The sequence below is a fragment of the Myxocyprinus asiaticus genome, chromosome 19 (genome assembly GCF_019703515.2).
Source record: "Myxocyprinus asiaticus isolate MX2 ecotype Aquarium Trade chromosome 19, UBuf_Myxa_2, whole genome shotgun sequence".
Classification (NCBI taxonomy): Eukaryota; Metazoa; Chordata; class Actinopteri; order Cypriniformes; family Catostomidae; genus Myxocyprinus; species Myxocyprinus asiaticus.
Genome location: NC_059362.1, coordinates 17,830,648 through 17,850,732, shown reverse-complemented (window position 1 = coordinate 17,850,732; position 20,085 = coordinate 17,830,648). Strand labels below are relative to the sequence as shown.

Below are 20,085 nucleotides of genomic sequence, written 5' to 3'. Positions count from 1 at the left end.
CTTTTTGGGTGAACTATAACAGATTTCAACTTATATTTGTTATATGAAGATCACATTAAAACTAACTTGGAATCTTTTTACCAGGATTAGATTTTTTGTTTTAGCCTTATCCCAGACCCAGACTTTCAATATTAAACTATGAAAATCCAATATAAAAATACAAATTATTACATTTTTAAAACTACGACAATACAAACAGAGTGAAATAAACAAATTATTTCAATACTTACTGTGGGGAAAATTTTCTAGCAATATTTTAAAAATAACATCACACAATTGTGGCATAATTTCCACCATGCCAAACAATTTTGCCCCTAAAAAGTTAAACGTTTTTTTAAAAGTTAGTGCACTAGTTTACAAAGTCAACAAAAAGTGTCAGTGAAGAGGATGCTTGGGATTAAATAGACAAAAATGTTTAAAGAATTAGTGGTGGTTAACACTGAAGACATTAAAATAGGCTGCTGTGCCGCTAGTGGCACAGAAATTATACACTTTAGACAATAGACTCATTTATCATTGTGCGTGTGTGTGAGACAAGAGTTATACTTGTTAAGTGTTCACTTTTGTTAGGCAGATAACTGAAAAATTACATCCTCGATTGTTTCCAAATATGCAGTTCACTAGTTTTTTGGCCTCCGCAAAAAGTATCACACAATGATGAGCTTCAAGGTCCACCTCCTTTTTATCCTGTCTTGAACAGAGAGTGCCAAAGAATCTTCCCTCAAACCTTCACCTTCCTTATTGAAAACATGAGTTCCCCACATATCAAGGTCAAAAGATACAAATCATTTATTTTCTCACATTCTTCAAAATGCGTTTATAACAGTCAATGCCCTACAAAAGCATTAAGGCTCTGACACACACTATATATAAAGCACGTAAAAATGACTTGCAATTAGGGTGTAAACAAATGCCTCAACAATTCTGATGTCCATTACCTGAGCTACAATGAGAGTTGAACATAGACCAGACTTGATCTGTTCTTCACTATTTGACCTCTTTACCATGTGCGGGTCAGATCTCAGATGGACCAAATTGGTAAGGGATGCTTGGAAAAAAGCATGCCTTTAGTGGGTGGAGAGTTATTTTTCAAGTGTATTAGTGCTGATTGAGCTGATAGGAACTTTAATTCAGTGCTCAGTTAACTGTAAAGTTAACCATCTGCCAGAGCCCGTGTATAGGGATGTTACTTTAAAACTAACTTCAAGCTATGAGATTCGTATTATGGATTGGCATTTTGCTGCAAACAGCTGTCAGATGAATCGGAGAGCAAGGTACTACTAAAAAGCAATACTGCAACCAATCACAAATAAAAAATAAGGCCCTTTTTTGATGTTAGTTAATAATGAATAGTTGTTTTAGTTGTTAATTTCAATGTGTGAAATGTTTTCACATTTTGGGTTTGGGGGGGGTTCATGATCGATCACTGATGTAATCATACCCATCCCAACTATTCACAAATTAAAGTTCAGTAGCATAACCAAAGTTAAAGTAAAATCACAAAAAAACTTGTGCACAAATGACCTTTTTTTCTTATTTTTCTGATTTACACCATATATCTCAGGGTGTAAAAAAAAATTATTTTGTTTTGTTCCCAATCAAAAGTTATGGCATTACATAACATTGTCCTAGTGTCCAAAAAGTTTCCAAAAGCCTCAAACAAATAAATAAAACATAATAATTGTACATTAGAACTAATTACACATGCAAACACAACAATCTCTAAAGGTCTGCATAGTATGAGAATGAGTTTCACTCTGTGCCATTTGAGTCATTATTGAGTCTGTGTCATGTACTTGGCAACATCTGGTGGCCATATGTAATTAGAATGATTGATCACATGACTCTCTGCCCAAATATGGAGGAATTTCACCACTGGTTGGAGCAATCTGAACCCAGTCCAAATAGTTTAGTGCTCCATGATGCCACAGATTTCCTGAAAGAGGTAGATAGGATGAAATAATTGTGAGACACTGTGCATGTGTAGTACCTCTTTCTGTGAGAGTGAGCAGGCCTCTTTGCCAATGGTTTGCAGTGCAACGTGGAGTTGTCCCTCTAAAATGAGCTGCTTGTTATCCTCGACAACATATGCCTAAGACAACACATCATATGATTAAAAAGAGGCAGCATTTACCTCAAATAACAAAACAAGAATCAAAATGGTCATCAATCTAAAATACTTCACAGCTTAAAACTTGATGGCATTAATTACAAAACATTCCATTGAGATAAATGTGCAAAGGTTTTATTGAAATACGAAAATGTACAGGCTAGTTGGCTGGTAACCTTTTTAGTAAGTAGTAACTAGTGACCCTTACTACTGAAATGGTGTACAAAAGGAAACTTTTTTTTTCTTTTATTGTCTTGACCACCAACACAATATGCAGAGTAAAATCCCAATCAAAGTTTCTGTGACAAGTATTGTTTCACCAAGAGACCAAAGGGAATATGACACAATCAGTGCATTTACATGCGCAGTTATAATCAAGCAACAGCAAGTTTTTGCATTGACGAGCGGTCATCTGTTTGTCCAATATACTTGAAAAAATGCGTAGAAGGACAGAAGGAAGGACGTCAGCTGAGAAAGTGCCTCACTGTGAGTCACCTCTCTCTTTCGGAGCATAGGGAGAGGAAGAATTCCCACTCCTAACACTCAAGAGTTCTATCTGAAATGTAAGATGTAAACCAATCTAAGTCTGTGACATTAAAACCAACTTCACACCTAAGATGGTCTAGGAGGATAGTATGATTAGCTGTATCGAAAGCAGCACTAAGATCGAGCAACATTATAATTGCAGGTCTACCAGTATCCAAAGTGAGCAGTAAATCATGTGTCACCTTGTGTAGTGCAGACTCTGTGCTGTAACGAGCTCTAAAACCAGACTGAAATTTATCTAAAATGTTGTTTTCAGATAGGAATGAAGAGAGCTGAGACATTTTTTTTCTTCAGGATTTTTGATAAAAATGGCAGTTTAGAAATGGAGATATGAGAGTATTACGACATTACTGCCCATAGAATGTCAATGGGAATGCCGCGTTATGCTATTTTATGCTAAGCTTGTAGGCTAAGATTGATAGAAGGGCTCTAGCGCTGTTTGTTTGTGAAGTGTGCGTTAGTGTAATGACTCCGTGCGGTCACATTACAAAGTTTCTGTCCTTCACAGTGTTTATGCTGTATTAATGGTAAATGCGTTAATCACGATTAAGAAAAATTAACGCGTTAAACATTTTAAATTAATCGCATGCGTTAATGTGTTAATTCTGACAGCTCTAGTTTTGATCATTCGTGCATGTGTTGAGTGTGTGATTGCTTGATGTAACTGGCCCAACGAAAGATTACAACCTTGGCAAACAATCCTTCAAACAAAGCCCTTAACATTCGGAAGTGTTTAACCCACAACTGGTCTTAAAAGTGGGTCCTCACAATCCACAAGAACAGTTTTGAGCACAGGTATGCGGAGACTGGCAGCGTATGGGCAATCCCCAAAGCAAGGAGGTCATTCAGCTGCTCCATCATGAAAAGGCGGGCTCCCTCAAGATAATGTGCTGATGTTGTGAATGAAAAAACGCAACAATTCGTATTTTCTTAAGTCAAATTTTCAGAAATGTGCAAAACATTTCAATAGAAACCCAGCTATTGATAATCTCTACTTGAATAAAACAACGTTAACACCCACAAACATTTCAAACATTAGGCTACCTTCCAGAGGACGATGATGTCAAGCTCTACTTCACTGCATTTTCTGACTATACTCATCACAGCATCATCAGTCCCACTTTGTGGCGTGAGGCCTGGTCTCCGCATCTGACTAGCACTGCCCGAGGCCACACCACCTCTCCTGGGCTCAGAAGGCAGACTTCTCCGGAAGAAAAAGTCAGCACATGGCGTGGTAGAGCTGACAATCTAAAGAAAGAGAAATATGAGAAAGAAATATGTTGGGAATTGATCAGAAACCAAACAAAGACCACATACACAATGGTAATGCTTGTTTCCTAGTATCTGTGAATGAATCCATTCTTGATAGTTACGACACAAAGGCTTTCTTACTTGTTCGCTGCCAAGGTTGAGATCAGAGAAGGTGTATTTTTCTGCTTCACCCGAGGTAGCTAAAGCATTGAGAGAGAGAAAAAAATACTACCACAGCTGGCTATATCACGAAGCTACGTATGTGAAATACAGCAGTGATAAAGACACCTAACTGAGATATTATTTGATAAAGGGTTTGTGAAAGTGTGTATTGGAAGCCCCACCTTCCTCTGTTCTGCATCGTAAGACTCTGAAGCACAGCTTTCCCCTCTCCCTGCTAGCCAGCTTGGAGTCTGCAAACATGAGATGAAATGAGAGGATGAGTGACCATGTTTACATGCACTTAAGAAAACGGTTTATTCCAGGGTTTTTACAGAAAGTGGTGTTCTGAAACTTCATGTAAACGAGAATGCCAATTTCCTTACGCCGTTGAAGGGATTAAGAGAAAGCAGTTTAACACATCTGGGTTTCTTCCGGAGAACACTTATGTGGCCATGCAAACACATACGCAGTGTTCTTACAGGTTTTTGAAGAGTGCGCATGTGCGTGAACAAACCGGATAATAAACATCATATGATAAAGCCCAAAAACATGTCAACACAGTGTACAGAACTCAACATTTCTAGGAGTACAGTGGAAAAAAGCACATACACTCTAAACTATACCCATCAATGTAAAATATCGACTGTCCCTCGGGTTCGCATATATGCGCTCAGACATTGGGGGAATCCCGGACTTTTATGTAAGAGGCAAACCCCACTATTGCAGTGCAATTCCACTGCAGGTCATGATAGAAAGTTAAAGAAACAAACACAGCAACAACTCTGGAATATCTTGAAATAAAGCAAAGCAATGGAGAACAAAATAGCTAAGTCTTCCTCGGATGCCATATTTTTTATTTACATAAGCGGCACGGGGTGATTACGTTGCTGTGGAGAAAGCTGCTTACTGAGCAGCTTGTATACGGGAATAAAAAGTACGCCACTTATACAGTTCATGTAAAAGGGAACACCATTTTCTCGCAATAAGCCGCCTTCTGGTGTCCATGTAAACATAGTGAGTGTTCTTTGATTTATTTTCAGAAAAACTTTCTTTTTGTAAAGTTATGGTCTTCTAAAGAACCCTTCTGACTATTTTAAACACACGAGAGACATGAGTGTGTGCATGTGCACCCATAGTGTGGATGTCAAGGCCATTGATTTGGTTAACGAAATATTCCATGCCAGGTCAGAATTGCATTGCATCAAAGTGCATCAAAAGTAAACCGTAAGAAAGCAGAAATGAGCATTTTGCTATCTTTGCTCTATATTTCAGAATCTGTTTTCCATGATGTTGTTGTTTTTTTGCTTCAAAGTTCAAGTTTTAATTAGGCAGTAATAAATAGGATCAGGCTCACATCCTGAAAAACATTGTAATTTTTTAACATACATGTGAACCACTGGTCATTGACCTTGGTCCTCACATGTATTGTAGCCTATCATGACACACCAGTTTTGAATATGTGGACGTATGAATGAGATCTGAGTTGCGGCAGAAGGTACGATTTTCAGTCTATATATTCTAGACTTGGGATATAGCACAGAAGTCGCATGGATTACTTTCTAGAGGTAGACCGATATATCAGTTTTACTGATTGGTGCCGATAGTTGCTTTTAGGAACTATTGATTATCCGCAAAAATCTATGCAGATAGTTCATTTTATTCTTCTGTGTTTCTCCTCCGGAGGATTCTACAGTTAGAATGTCTTGATTCTGCAGTATAACAGCGGCCTGTAGAGGTGAAATTTAAAAACAAAACTAAAATGCTGAGATGATTTTCTGCATCTAAAACTTTTATCATTGACAATATTCATCTATATTTTTTTCCCCACTTCAATTAATATTTCGCTATATTGATTAGATAATTAAGTGTCTTAAATTAAAGGAAGGGCATCCAAACAAATACAACTATATGAAAACACGCGCCGTCAGCACATACGTTGTGTCTCCAACTCATACAAAACCTTATCTGGTGAAATATATATACACATGTACAAAATCCTTAATCTGGTGAATATTTAGGCAAAAAAAAAATCATAATTTGAGAAATACTTAAATATAGCACTGTATGTCAGTGTCTGTCATTTCAAATAAGAGCCCAGAAAGAAGTGTTTCTTTATAGTTTATAGTTAAAAGACCCACTTTATGCACAAATCTTCATTTTTACTGGTTTTTATTGGGATTTTGTGTGTACAATATACTGCATCTGAGATTTTATCCATTTTGGCCCTGTAGCCTCTATGTTGGTGCCTGTCATAGTAAGGAAAGACACATTTTTTTCAACATTCTATAAAATCAATTTTAAAAACTATCGGCCGATTAATCGGTTATCAGCCTTTTCATCATTTCATCAGTTATCGCATTGGCAAAATCATTTTCCAAAATTATTTTGTTGTAAGGACATTTGCAAGTGAACATTCTTCAAAATATCTTCTTTTGTGTTCCACGTGGCATGTCTGAAATCAATGTATCGGTTAACAGAGCTAAGCTGAAGCGAATAGAATAAATATTAATACTTTTATAGTTAATTAAAATCCTAGTAATTTTTGTAAAGAAAAAAAAAAATATATATATATATATATATATATATATATATATATAAATAAATTTCACACACACACACATATATATATATACATACATATATGTATGTATATATATATATGTGTGTGTGTGTGTGTGTGTATGTATGTGTATGTATGTATGTATATATATATATATATATATATATATATATATATATATATATATATACATATATATACATACATACATATATACACATACATACATATATACACATACATACACACACACACACACACACACACACACACATATATACATACATATATACAGGTGCTGGTCATATAATTAGAATATCATCAAAAAGTTGATTTATTTCACTAATTCCATTCAAAAAGTGAAACTTGTATATTATATTCATTCATTACACACAGACTGATATATTTCAAATGTTTATTTCTTTTAATTTTGATGATTATAACTGACAACTAAGGAAAATCCCAAATTCAGTATCTCAGAAAATTAGAATATTGTGAAAAGGTTCAATATTGAAGACACCTGGTGCCACACTCTAATCAGCTAATTAACTCAAAACACCTGCAAAGGCCTTTAAATGGTCTCTCAGTCTAGTTCTGTACGCTACACAATCATGGGGAAGGCTGCTGACTTGACAGTTGTCCAAAAGACGACCATTGACACGTTGCACAAGGAGGGCAAGACACAAAAGGTCATTGCAAAAGAGGCTGGCTGTTCACAGAGCTCTGTGTCCAAGCACATTAATAGAGAGGCGAAGGGAAGGAAAAGATGTGGTAGAAAAAAAGTGTACAAGCAATAGGGATAACCGCACCCTGGAGAGGATTGTGAAACAAAACCCATTCAAAAATGTGGGGGAGATTCACAAAGAGTGGACTGCAGCTGGAGTCAGTGCTTCAAGAACCACTACGCACAGACGTATGCAAGACATGGGTTTCAGCGTCTCGCCTGGGCTAAAGACAAAAAGGACTGGACTGCTGCTCAGTGGTCCAAAGTTATGTTCTCTGATGAAAGTAAATTTTGCATTTCCTTTGGAAATCAGGGTCCCAGAGTCTGGAGGAAGAGAGGAGAGGCACACAATCCACGTTGCTTGAGGTCCAGTGTAAAGTTTCCACAGTCAGTGATGGTTTGGGGTGCCATGTCATCTGCTGGTGTTGGTCCACTGTGTTTTCTGAGGTCCAAGGTCAACGCAGCCATATACCAGGAAGTTTTAGAGCACTTCATGCTTCCTGCTGCTGACCATTTTCCAACAGGACTTGGCACCTGCACACAGTGCCAAAGCAACCAGTATCTGGTTTAAGGACCATGGTATCCCTGTTCTTAATTGGCCAGCAAACTCGCCTGACCTTAATGCCATAGAAAATCTATGGGGTATTGTGAAGAGGAAGATGCGATATGCCAGACCCAACAATGCAGAAGAGCTGAAGGCCACTATCAGAGCAACCTGGGCTCTCATAACACCTGAGCAGTGCCACAGACTGATCGACTCCATGCCACGCCGCATTGCTGCAGTAATTCAGGCAAAAGGTGCCCCAACTAAGTATTGAGTGCTGTACATGCTCATACTTTTCAGTTGGCCAAGATTTCTAAAAATCCTTTCTTTGTATTGGTCTTAAGTAATATTCTAATTTTCTGAGATACTGAATTTGGGATTTTCCTTAGTTGTCAGTTATAATCATCTAAATTAAAAGAAATAAACATTTGAAATATATCAGTCTGTGTGTAATGAATGAATATAATATACAAGTTTCACTTTTTGAATGGAATTAGTGAAATAAATCAACTTTTTGATGATATTCTAATTATATGACCAGCACCTGTATATGAATGAGTGAAAATGTTTTTATATTTATATATTTTTTTCTTTACAAAAATTACTAGAATTTTAATTAACAACAATAGTAATAATATTTATTACATTTTTAACATATGTATATATTGGTGGGGCCAGTGAAAATTATCAATATAATTTCAAACCATTACATTTATTCACTCCATCTAAAGCTGACTTGGTCAGTTCGAGATGCTATGAGACGAATGCAGGCACGTGATTCACATTACATTTTAGTAATCCCCTAACTACGTGTGCCTGCATGTTTCAAACACTCAGCACAATTTCAAAGTGACCTAATTTCATCTGAGCATCATTCTGTGTGAGATGTGTAAGAGCATGCGTTGCTCTCTCTGAAAGTATCAGCATATTAAAGGACCCATTTAGATGACTCAACACAAATGCAATTTAACCCAATTTCAAAAGATCATCTAAGTGCCTTCCAGCTGCAGAGTGTATCATTGTGTCTGGGTGGATATATGCTTGTGGCTGTTACCAGCTAAATTTGATACTCTGTCTGACCTGCTGGCATCCGCTCAATCTACTCTCCGTCAATATTCTCAGGGCTGGTGCAAATTCAAAAGAACCGGCTCATAAGAGTCATTTGTTCAGAATCAGACTACTCTTGTCGCACCGTTGTTTCACACTGTAGATTCAAAATAAGCAGCTCATAAGAGTCATTGGTTTGGAAATCCCATTACACTGATCGTGCAGTGTATTTTGCGCTGTAGTTTAAAAAATATTTTTGGTGAACTATTCCTTTAAAGATCTGGGCTGGTACCAAAACAGCATAGATTCAAACTCTACAAGTGGAGATCCATGATTTATCAACCAATGTGTCCTTGTGTAAGACACTTAACCCCCATTTGTTCAGGGGGATTGACCATGTAATAAGTGTATTGCAAGTTGCTTTGGCTACAAGTGTCTACTAAGCAAATAAGCATGTTACCAAAACATTCATACCTTTATCTCCGACAGGGTTGATGCACTTGTGCAGCCTCCAATGCCTACTGCTGCTGGACACCTGCACTATGTGAAACTCACGAACTCCTGCTTCACTCTGAGAAGAGTGAGAGAGAGAGAGAGAGAGAGAGAGAGAGAGAGAGAGAGAGAGAGAGAGAGAGAGGATTATTTCAATCGCTAGAATCAGCACAAATCTTTTCTGCCAGGAATCCGATACAGTAGACAAACTGATTGACAGTGACAATAATAAGCATACAGTATATGACCCTGGTTAATTCCAGAGAAGCTCGGGTACAGAAGTGATAATCTGTATGTACGTAAAGTTCAGAAGAGATATGATTAAAGTGATCTCTGCAGAGAAATCAAATCAGCCAGATCACATCAGACGGTGGAAAGCCATAAGCTACACTCTTTGAGCCGTGCGTGGCATTTCTGTATCAAAAGATTGAGGTATCAGTGGTTGTGTGCACAATTAAATTTTACAGTAGAGGAAAATAACATTTTAATGCCAATAATGGGTGAAATGATGAAAATGTGTCAAACAGAAACAGACCATGATTGGATTATTTGATTCAGTACTTTTTTTCTACACTTTATCTTTCTAATAAGATTATGGTAACCACGGGTAAAACAAAGCATAGATCTTCACAACCATGGTTAGTAATATGATTTCTATAAAACGAAGTATAGCATTTTTGTAATGAAAAACAGTATCATAAACACATTTAAAAACTACAAATACAAAAATTTAGAAAATGCCAGTTGTAACAAAAATACATTTTATTCTCACTCCGCAAATCTAGTATATTTAATAGAACTATATCAATAATATGAAAATATAACGTGAATATATTTCTGCCTAAAATACTACAGTTAATACAGTTAGAGTTGCTACAGTAAATACATGATAATTTCTGGCATGATAAAAGTCTTCTAATGACTCTGTGCATCCATTTCAGTATTTTATCCTGTTCATCTCGTCAATGCCACTTAGAATGTCAGGGTGTTTAATATAGTTTTAAACTAGTTTACTCTGAGACACTGAGGGTTTTCATAGGTGTTTCCAACAGAAAATTCTGCGTCGAATTTAAATGTGTCCCTCGACTTGTGCTGCTTCAGTTGTTCTCACAGTGCTGTTTATAATGATCTGTGCTGTGCAGGTGAGACCGGGTCACAAGTAAACGCACCTGTTATGCACTCGCGCTGCTCTATTCATTTAGCCATGGTGATAATTGATCAGGGTTTCGTTCCACTTTTGCCATTGCTCATACGCAACAGAAAACGGCAGCGCATTATCATAGAGACAGAGAGTTGACCAACTCATTAGTTGCACCGGTGCCCCCTATAACAAAATTTAGTCGCACCGGTAGGAGTATGGAGCCCTGTAATTGGATCACAATTGAAACGCCGTTCTCAGAAATTGTACTTTAATACAACCTACTTCTTCATAATTAAACTGTTAGACATGGACAGTGTTGGGTATGTTTCTCAAAATAGTAATCCACTACAAATTAGGGTTGCACGGCATACCGGTGCTATGGTAGTATTGTGATAATAAAGCTTCAAAATACTGCTGGTGCCACAGTATTTTTTAGACGGTAGTACTGTCAAGACGGTAGTACCATAAGTTATGTTGTATGTGCGGTAGTAAATATTATTTTCGCCAAAACCTTCATTTGAATCAGACATCTGTCTGCAGTAACATTAAAAATTTAGTCTTTTCGAGTGGCGCCCTTTAAGAGCGCAAAATTCTGTTTCGATTTGGCCCCTTATATGGTATTGTTTATTTTTCAATGTGTAGTATTCCCATGCTTCAAACACACACGTCTGAATCCCAGCATGTTAATTTGGTGGTTGTGTCTCCTAATGGATAATACAGATTTAAATAAAACTTTGGAGAGTGAGAAGCTTTATAAAACACATTTCACGTAACGAGATTTGAATTATTTTGGGTTTTGCCAGATGAGACCAGGAAAACCCATCTACTGTGAATGTCTACAGAGATTTCAAGTCAAAGGGGGAAACACCAGAAACCTTCTGACACATCCCACTGCTTCTGCAGAACACACATGGGTCAGTGCCACTTCGTTTAACCAAAATGCTTTAATCTTAACATTAACAGATTTACCGATTCTCTAAAAAAATCTAAGGTGTTGCACTCATTTAATTTTTTCCAATTACAAATGCATGGTGGTGGTAACTTTGCACTTAAGATTAGACCGATTCGATCATGTCCCTGAGCTGTGTGATCAAACCGGTGTTTGTGTAATCTGCATTTGTGCTGCGGTTTACCAGGAGAGAGGGGCAGAAGTGGTTGTAATAATGAAATGTCTTTTCAACGTTACAATATCTTTATTTATATGTTACCAACATCAAATAGTCACAGAAATAATGGAACAAAAGTTTAAAGCCGTTGCCGTTTGAACTGGCTGTTTTGATGCGGCAAAGGATTTTATTTTTTACATCAAACTAAGAATGTATTAGGTAACAAGTTAGTCCATCTGAGCCTTCTCTATGTTAATCCATCAGTTATTTTCACCACTTCCAGAGCAACAAGTGGAATGGCTAGTTTAAGGCCCTGTCCCAAATGGCAACCTCCGCCCTTGCGGTCTTCCTCTGAGTGGAGACTTTAGTGACGTACGTGAGTGCAGACCAATGTGGCGCTAGTCAGCAAGTCCATGAGGGTGAATGATTGATAAAAGTGTGCATTTGGGCCAGACTTCAAGACTTCAATCAGGTGACCCATTTTTTACATTGTTTTTAAATACATGCAGTTTTACAAATTATTATTTGAAAAATTCATGGCATTGATAGATAGGGTAAATGAACAAACTTTAAACTCATTATTTAATATTTGTTTTTATTAAATAATTTCAAGCAACACACTAACAATAAAACATTAGATCATTTAATCAAGAAAAACCAAGCACACATGTAACTACACAAACAAATCCCCATCGTTTGAAATCTTAAAGCAAATAAACATGATTCAGACACATGAATGGTTACAGGCAGGTGCATAGAACACAGTAAAATGTATAGAAAGAACATACTAACATAATAAATATCAGCAATAGCAAAATTGTAACGCTATGTTGCTTTTATGAATGTAAAACTTCCCCAAGAAAAACTATGAGTAATTCCAAATCTCTGGAAAATTAAATAAAACTAAGTTTTGAACCATTTCTACACATCAGAGTTAAAAGTGATACTATATACACATGATAAGCAAGTGATCCGCTACTGACAATCAATAAATAACTATTATTAAAATAAATTGTTAATCCTAGATTGATCATCGACTTGTCCGCCATGTTTTTCCTCAAACTCCAGTGCACTGTGATTGGTGGAGAGGATCAGTAAAGGTGACTGTTGGGTAATAGTCCGCTGCGGAGCCTGCACTGATGCGGGCTCAGCAAAAGGACGCATTGAGGTTGCAAAGGGGTGCTCGCGAGCACTCCTCGAAGTGCAAAAATGTCAAATGGGACACCCTACGGCCTCGTGGACTTCGCGGGAACGCGCAAATGAAGGCACCGAGACCACAAGTCCACATCAAGTGTGCCATTTGGGACAGGGCCTAAGAACCACCTTTGCTATAACAAACAGCGTTATGAATTAACATAGTGTGGTATCATGATACTTTAGCTGGTATAGCATCGTAAGATATGATTATGCTATCATGACAACCCTACTACAAATTACTAACTACTTATCTGAAATTGTAATCAAATTACTTTTATGTTTACTCAATGGCAAAAGTAATCACATTACAAATTAATTTACTTTCTAAAACAATTTTCACATAAGATTTGTTTTTCCGCTCAAAATCAAAATAATGTTTAGATTTTCTATTTGTTCATTATCCCTGTCCTTTCAGCTGTCACAGAAAAACAGACGTGCATATGCACATAATTCATGTTTTAAATGTATTATACGTAAATAGTATTATTTTAGAAACATGAAATGTACTTTAAAAGTAATAAACTAGATTGAAAGTCAGTAACTGTAATCTGATTACGATAATTACAATTATGTGTTACACTACTTTTTGATTTTAAAAGTAATTAGATTACATCAAATAATACTTTGTAATCAGATTACACCAACACTGAACATGAATACACAAACAGATGAATACAAATGACGATACATGGATCAAAAGTATCAATAAAATATTGTTAGAAGTACTGTGATATATTGATATATGATTATATCGTCACAGCCCTACCTTCAACAGCATGTTTTTATTAAAACATACCGTTTTTATTTGTTACTATTGACGATATAATAAAACACTTTCATCAATGACCATTTTCATCAGTCATTTTGTTGACAAGATTAACAAGCATGTCAAGACCAATAAATCCGTGTTGAACTGTACAAAAAGAACATGTTATTGAGAAAATTCAGAATGTGTATGCATGCTTAAATGTGTAATTGCAACTAGCAGCACCAAACAGAATTACAAAAATTACGCTGTCAAAAATGTTCCCAAACATTCCTTCCACCCCACTCCAGTCTGCCATTGGTCAATAAAATAGTCCACAAACTCACCATTGGTTGAGGCAATTTCGCTATGTCAAACTGGTCAGGGTACTCAAACAGTTTGTTCTGACTGTGCCACAGAGCCACAGTGTTTACACTTTTGAGAGAAACAACCTATGAATGGCTTAATTATAGTTGTATCTGCACTAAAATGGGATAGGAGAAAGTATTTTAACACTGGACAAAATTACAGAAAGCAGCTTTCAAGCAGCTTTTTTTCTGCATGTATGGGAAAGAGCTCACCGTGTGAATGTTCTCCACGTCTACAAAGACCAACATGTCACCGTTCTTCTCCTCCCTCTCTCTACTATGTAGCGTGTTACTCCGGCAGGCCGTGGCTCTGACACTGAGAGAGCGGCTTGCGCAGATGAAAACCGTGTGACGAAGGACCCTGTGACTTAATGTTTCAGAGAGAACAAAGATGAGTCATTTAAAGTCATGTAGTAATTTTTAAACTCCTAATAATGCTACAAGCCAATTAGCCCTCTTTAAACACCAAACAGCGCATGAAAGGACATGTGATTATCTTTGATATTCAGCCACAAAGCGCAAAACTACTTCTTAGAATCACAGCCTCTTAAAGAGAATGAAAATAATTTTTATAATTAAAAACTATGAATAAAACACTCTTTTATACTATCATATTTATGCAGACAATGCAGTAGTTCAAATAATTCTTCACAGGGGCTATATGTGAGGCAGTTGTGTCCTTGTTTTTCAGGGTCACAATTTCACAGTTTATCATTGTTCTGAAGAGGATTTTGTAAAACACAACACTAAAACAACACCATGTCTTCTGTAACACATTACAATAAGGTTATTTTTGATTTCTAAATGCATATAGTATGATTTAAAAAAAAAAAGAGAACTTTTTATTTATTTATTTATATACAGTATTTACTAATCTTGGTTAATGTTAATTTATCAGAATCAATTGCTTATTGTTTGTTCATGTGAGTTCAGAATGCATTAAAATGTTAAAATATTAAACTTTTAATTTATACAAATGTATTACTGTATTTTAAAATTAACATTAACCAAAAGATTAATAAGTGTAAAAACATTTATCATCGTTGTTCATTAATTTTGTTCCTAAGCAAATCAACTGATCAGCGATAAAGGTCGATTTCACTCTGCAGGTGTGCATGGTGCATGGTACCCTTATTAAAGGTAAAAGTGTGTCTCAAATTATTAGTCTGCCACACAAAGTATTTTGGGAAACTAGTTTAATTTCTGCTCAACCAACCTTCCCTCATATTTGTGTAATTGGATTGAAGCAACAAACATTAGGACTGCTACCACCGCATGTACAAGTGTAGTCTTTAGTTTGTATTTAATTTATCCACTAAAATGCTAAATGAAAAGAAAAGATCCTTCTTTAATTAATCCTTCCAATTTAACAAAGCTCCTCAAAAAATAAATAAAGCTACGCAACATTTTCCAAACTTATAATTAACTGAATGCACTCAAGGACACTACCCTTACACGAAGAAACCTTTTCAAGCATAACTTAGTAATTCTATTTTCCATTGAAGTTTTCTATTATTCCTAGGTCCAAACAAATGGCATGTACCTGAGTTTGGTCCTCTTCTCCGTGCTTTCATAGTAGAACAGGAAGTTGATCTCATGGACCCCCTCTCGGTCAGGCCCCCTAAGCCACAGAGGAATCTGTAACGCCTCCCCAGGTCCCAACACGCCACCCGTTAAGGGAATGTCTGCAACCGCCGCTCTGTCGCCGCTGGTGACCCCAAATGCCGCGGGTGACACAAGTGTCACTGCTGCCACAGAGGGGGGTGTGGCCACAGTCTTGTAGGCGGAGCAGTGCTCTGCTGCTGTGGGGGTCACTGGGGTGAGGTCAGAGGTGGCACTGCCAAATGTGAAGAACTCCGGGTGCGTGGATGCCACACGAAGGCCAGTGAGAGGGACTGCACTCACGTTCACAAATTCTACCCACGCCTTTCGAATCTCACCACACAGCAAACCAGTGGGGAAGTTAATGAAAAACACCTGGGTGGAAGAAGGAAAAAGATGGTAAATTTCACAGAATTCCAGCTTGTTCTGTCCAAGACCATCCAATTAAGAAGAGGCCATCTGACATGTAAAGTGACAAAACATAGTTTGCTTTCTAACACCCATTCAGCACCTCACTATGGGAAATGCCTCGGGCATGACCGATCATGGAAGCAATTAACACCACGTCTTTCCAATGACAGACAAGTCACAGTAATGACCAGGATGCCCTGCCTTCCTGATACAAGTCACTGTCGCTCTCTTTCTTGTAAAGGTTTGTGGAAGCATTCCTCAGCAGCTCTTGTATTTTTATCTCTTTTAACAGTTTCACATACGAGCCGTAAAAGGGAAGTTACAATACCTGATGATAAGATCCAGGAATTATACTTTTGAGTCCGAGAGGTAATACCAGCTCATTAAAGCGTATATTTTGACACAGTTCTATTACTTGGATTTTCTATTGTAATTCACTTTGCAATAAGAGGAATACTGAATCATGACTGCCAAAGGACACGCACCCCCTGTGCATCAAGGTACCCTTAAGCTTCTCCCCTCCACCCATGGGATCAAAGCTAAGGGGAGAGAAAAGCTGTAAAAGCATATGCATGTTGAAAAAAAAAAATCCTTCTGTGGATCCAGTGTACGAACTGAGAGCACAGCGGAGTGGAGAGCTGGTGTGCATACACAGTTCACCCCTGGGTATTGTGGCGGAACGAACCTCCCCTCCCTCTCGTCATCATCACCCCGATTCTAAGGGCCGTCCTTTAGCCAGGCTCACAATGGGAGTGGACAGGACACAGGAGAGGTGCAATTTAATAAGCCTTATTTTGGTAGCGGACAATGGAGTGGACAAATTAGATGCGGCACCAGGGATTCGAGCCCTAGGGAAGCCGCCGCCCCTCGCGCCACAGACCATGGAGGGGAGCGCGTTGTGGCCGGCGGACCCCGCCCACATCCTGGACCATTCCTATGGACACTCCCTATCCTGCACTGCGCCCCATTTCACCACGAGGATGCCAGATTCCCCTTTATTTCTGACACTTTGCTCATTAAGACTTTAATTCCCCCTTTTGGACATTTTTATGTTTATTATTTCAAAATAATAATTGTTTAAAATAAATGTCTCTCCGAGGCTTGATGCCTCACACTGTGTCCGTCTCTTGCTCACCCCACCAGAGTTATCTATGATAACACTGGGTTATCAACTGCAATACACTGTGAAAACACCACATTTAAAACCGGTTAACTGCGATTGTTTCTCAGACAGTAATCTAACCGTCAAAAACTCACACTGCGGCATCACTACCCAGTACCATCATCATCCCCGAAAAAGGGGAGGTCTCAGCCCTTTATTCTTGATTTGCAGAACCTCAAAAATGTGTCTTTGGATATTGGGGTTAATGGTCTTGACAATTTTGGTCATTCCCTTGGGAATGCTGTGAATGAGAGAGATAAAGCACTGGATAGCAGCACAGCGTTTGTTTCCCCGGCAGAACCTCAACTGCAGAATGAGAATCAGAGGGGATGCACGCTCTTCGTCATTTGCAGAATACCCGCTTTCACGGGGGAACCTCTTTTTAGGTGGTCTCTCTGAGCAAAGTTGTGATGACAGACAAGTCACTAACAGGCAGGAGTGCAGTGTGCAAAGACAAAATAGTGAATGGGGTTTGGCCTTCGTCACTACAAGGCATGCACATAAACTTTCTGGATTTACTGACTGTTTTTATAGCATTCAAACACTTGGTACATTTCCTTTAAGGTCACCATGTCCTAGTCAGATCGGATAACACAGTAGTAACAGTGGAAATTCTACCCACAGGTGGTGAAAGAGGTGTGGGAAAGATTTGGGCAGAGTGCAGAAAACACCCATTGTCCTCTGTTCTTCTCTCTGGTAAGTGAAGATGCACATATGGGTGTGGATGCGCTGGCAAACCCATGGCCAAAATCGGCCCAAGCCCTGGCCTATTCCCCTGTGCAGGGATCTCCTCTCACATGCACACAGGGAGATTTTTCACCCTCACCCAGACCGGGTTGCTCTTTGGGCTTGGCCCATGAAAGGATGAATTTAAATGCCACTGGGTTGCCTCAGAGGGTGACTGAAATGATTCAGAGCATGAGAACCGCCTCGACGCGCTCACTAGTGTTGTGCACAGACACATATCATCCCCTTCTTATGTTCAGACGTGCTGTGCTTTCTGCAAGACCTTCTGAATGAGGGCAGAGCATTCTTTACCATTAAGGTTTATCTTGCAGCAATATTGGCATATCATGTGGGGCTTGACATAGGAAACGGGTCAACACCCAGTGACCTGTAAGTTTTGAAAGGTGCTTGGAGGTTACATCCGGTTTCAAAACCACTGATTCTGCCATGGGATCTGTCTGTGGTTCTGAATACGCTCTTTCAGTCCCCTTTTGAACCCACAGAGAGCTTTTATATGAAGCATCCTTCACTAAAGACTGCTTTATTTTTAGCTCTCTTAACTGCGAAGCGTGTGAGTGGACTACATGCTCTGTCGGTTCATCAATCTTCTATGCGTTTCGCTTTGGGTTTTCAAGAGTGATCCTCAAGACAAATGCAACATCTGTGCCAAAGTTGAGAGATTCAGTGTTCAATGTTCAATCAATTGACTTATTGGCTTTTCACCCGCTGCCTTTTTCCTCATTAGAGGAAGAAAGGCTTCATTGTTTGACCCTGTGCATGCCTTGCGTGTGTACATGGACAAGACGCTGGCGCTGAGAACGATTAATCAGCTCTTTTTATCTTGGGCTGACTCATATAAGGATAAACCTGTATCACGCCAGCGTTTTTACTCAATGGGTGGTGGAGGGTACTATATTAAGTTATAATAGTGTTGGTCTGCAGCCTCCATAGGGCTTGAGAGCTCATTCCACTAAAGTCATGGGCACTACATGGGTACCGTTTAAGGGCATTGCAGTCCAGGACATTTGTTCTGTGGCAGGCTGGGCATAGCCTCACATGTCTGTGAAATTTTACAGACTGCACGTAACCAAATCTTCACTGGCCGACCAGGTCCTTAGCCTAAATAGGTCTGATAATGATGTACTGTATAAGCACACACATAGAGGCTTAATCAAGTTTATTAGATTTCGTTCCATAACAATTACCTGGTAATGATAAAGTTTGGAGCTATTGTCATACTGTAACCCTGAGCCAGTGGTCTGCTTTGGACAGCATATTTGAAATACGGTAGTTTTCAACATCCCACAGTGAGATACCAAACGGATGTTAAAAAGAGAACATTAGATTACTTATGTAACTCTGGTTCTCTGATAACAGGAGTGAGGTATCTCATCAAACTTTCCTCCTTGCAGCAGCATGGGGAAGAGATATGCTGAGAAGGATGTAAAGGCAGGTGCCAGCAACTTGTATCAGGAAGGCAGGGCTTTCTGGCCACTGCGGTGACTTGTCTGTCATTAGATAGATGTGGTGTTATTAACTGATTTTGATTATTTAATGGACATTACTAATTCACAAATCATTTTGTCCATCTTGTTTACTTGAAAATCTTTCAGGGATTCAATGCTTTGCAACCTTCGCCAAACTCACCTCAAAAGTGTTAACTGCATCCTGGTATCTTATAAACAAAACTTTAAAGGTAAAGTGTGTCATTTCTGCGACACTAGCATTACCTAACAGAATTGCAAAACATAATTAAGACGGTTTTCAAACACACTTCCAAAACATTTCTGCTTCCACTTCCACTGTTCAGACAAACAGAAAAAGGACTGATAAAACCTATGCACATTGAATTTATCTAACTCTTGCCATCTGAGAGCAGAGTATGCATTATATGGTTCATTAATGTTTTGTGGGTGGTCTGGCTTGCTGTCTGAGGTTATGTATAACCATTCCAAAACTTAAAATTCAAGGTTTGATTTGCACAAACACACCTCCAGTAAGGGCATAGGAGGAGTGACAATGGGGTCCAGACGGCGGTCTGGTCCATATCTGATGGAGGTCTTTTCTTCTTTGGTCATGTTGAGTCTGGGCCCCTGTATCTCCAGATTTTGTTGTCCATGCACACACATCAGATCACTCGCCAGTGAGCCTGCAGCACAGATTAAACACATCTATAACTAATAATCACAAT

The 20,085-nt window shown here is 38.4% G+C and overlaps 1 protein-coding gene across 4 annotated transcripts in view; it reads right to left on the bottom strand.

Annotated features, from left to right (window-relative positions):
* LOC127410371 (trafficking protein particle complex subunit 8-like) overlaps positions 1-20,085 on the bottom strand; it is an 83,944-nt gene that overhangs the window by 6,831 nt on the left and 57,028 nt on the right. For all 4 annotated transcript variants that reach the window (XM_051645591.1, XM_051645594.1, XM_051645592.1 and 1 more), the window contains 8 exons: positions 19,886-20,043; positions 15,537-15,970; positions 14,207-14,360; positions 9,419-9,515; positions 4,252-4,320; positions 4,049-4,107; positions 3,701-3,904; positions 1,991-2,092 (listed from right to left, as the gene is read on the bottom strand). In XM_051645591.1, coding sequence (XP_051501551.1) covers positions 1,991-2,092; positions 3,701-3,904; positions 4,049-4,107; positions 4,252-4,320; positions 9,419-9,515; positions 14,207-14,360; positions 15,537-15,970; positions 19,886-20,043 — 1,277 coding nt within the window. The remainder of the gene's footprint in view (positions 1-1,990; positions 2,093-3,700; positions 3,905-4,048; positions 4,108-4,251; positions 4,321-9,418; positions 9,516-14,206; positions 14,361-15,536; positions 15,971-19,885; positions 20,044-20,085) is intronic.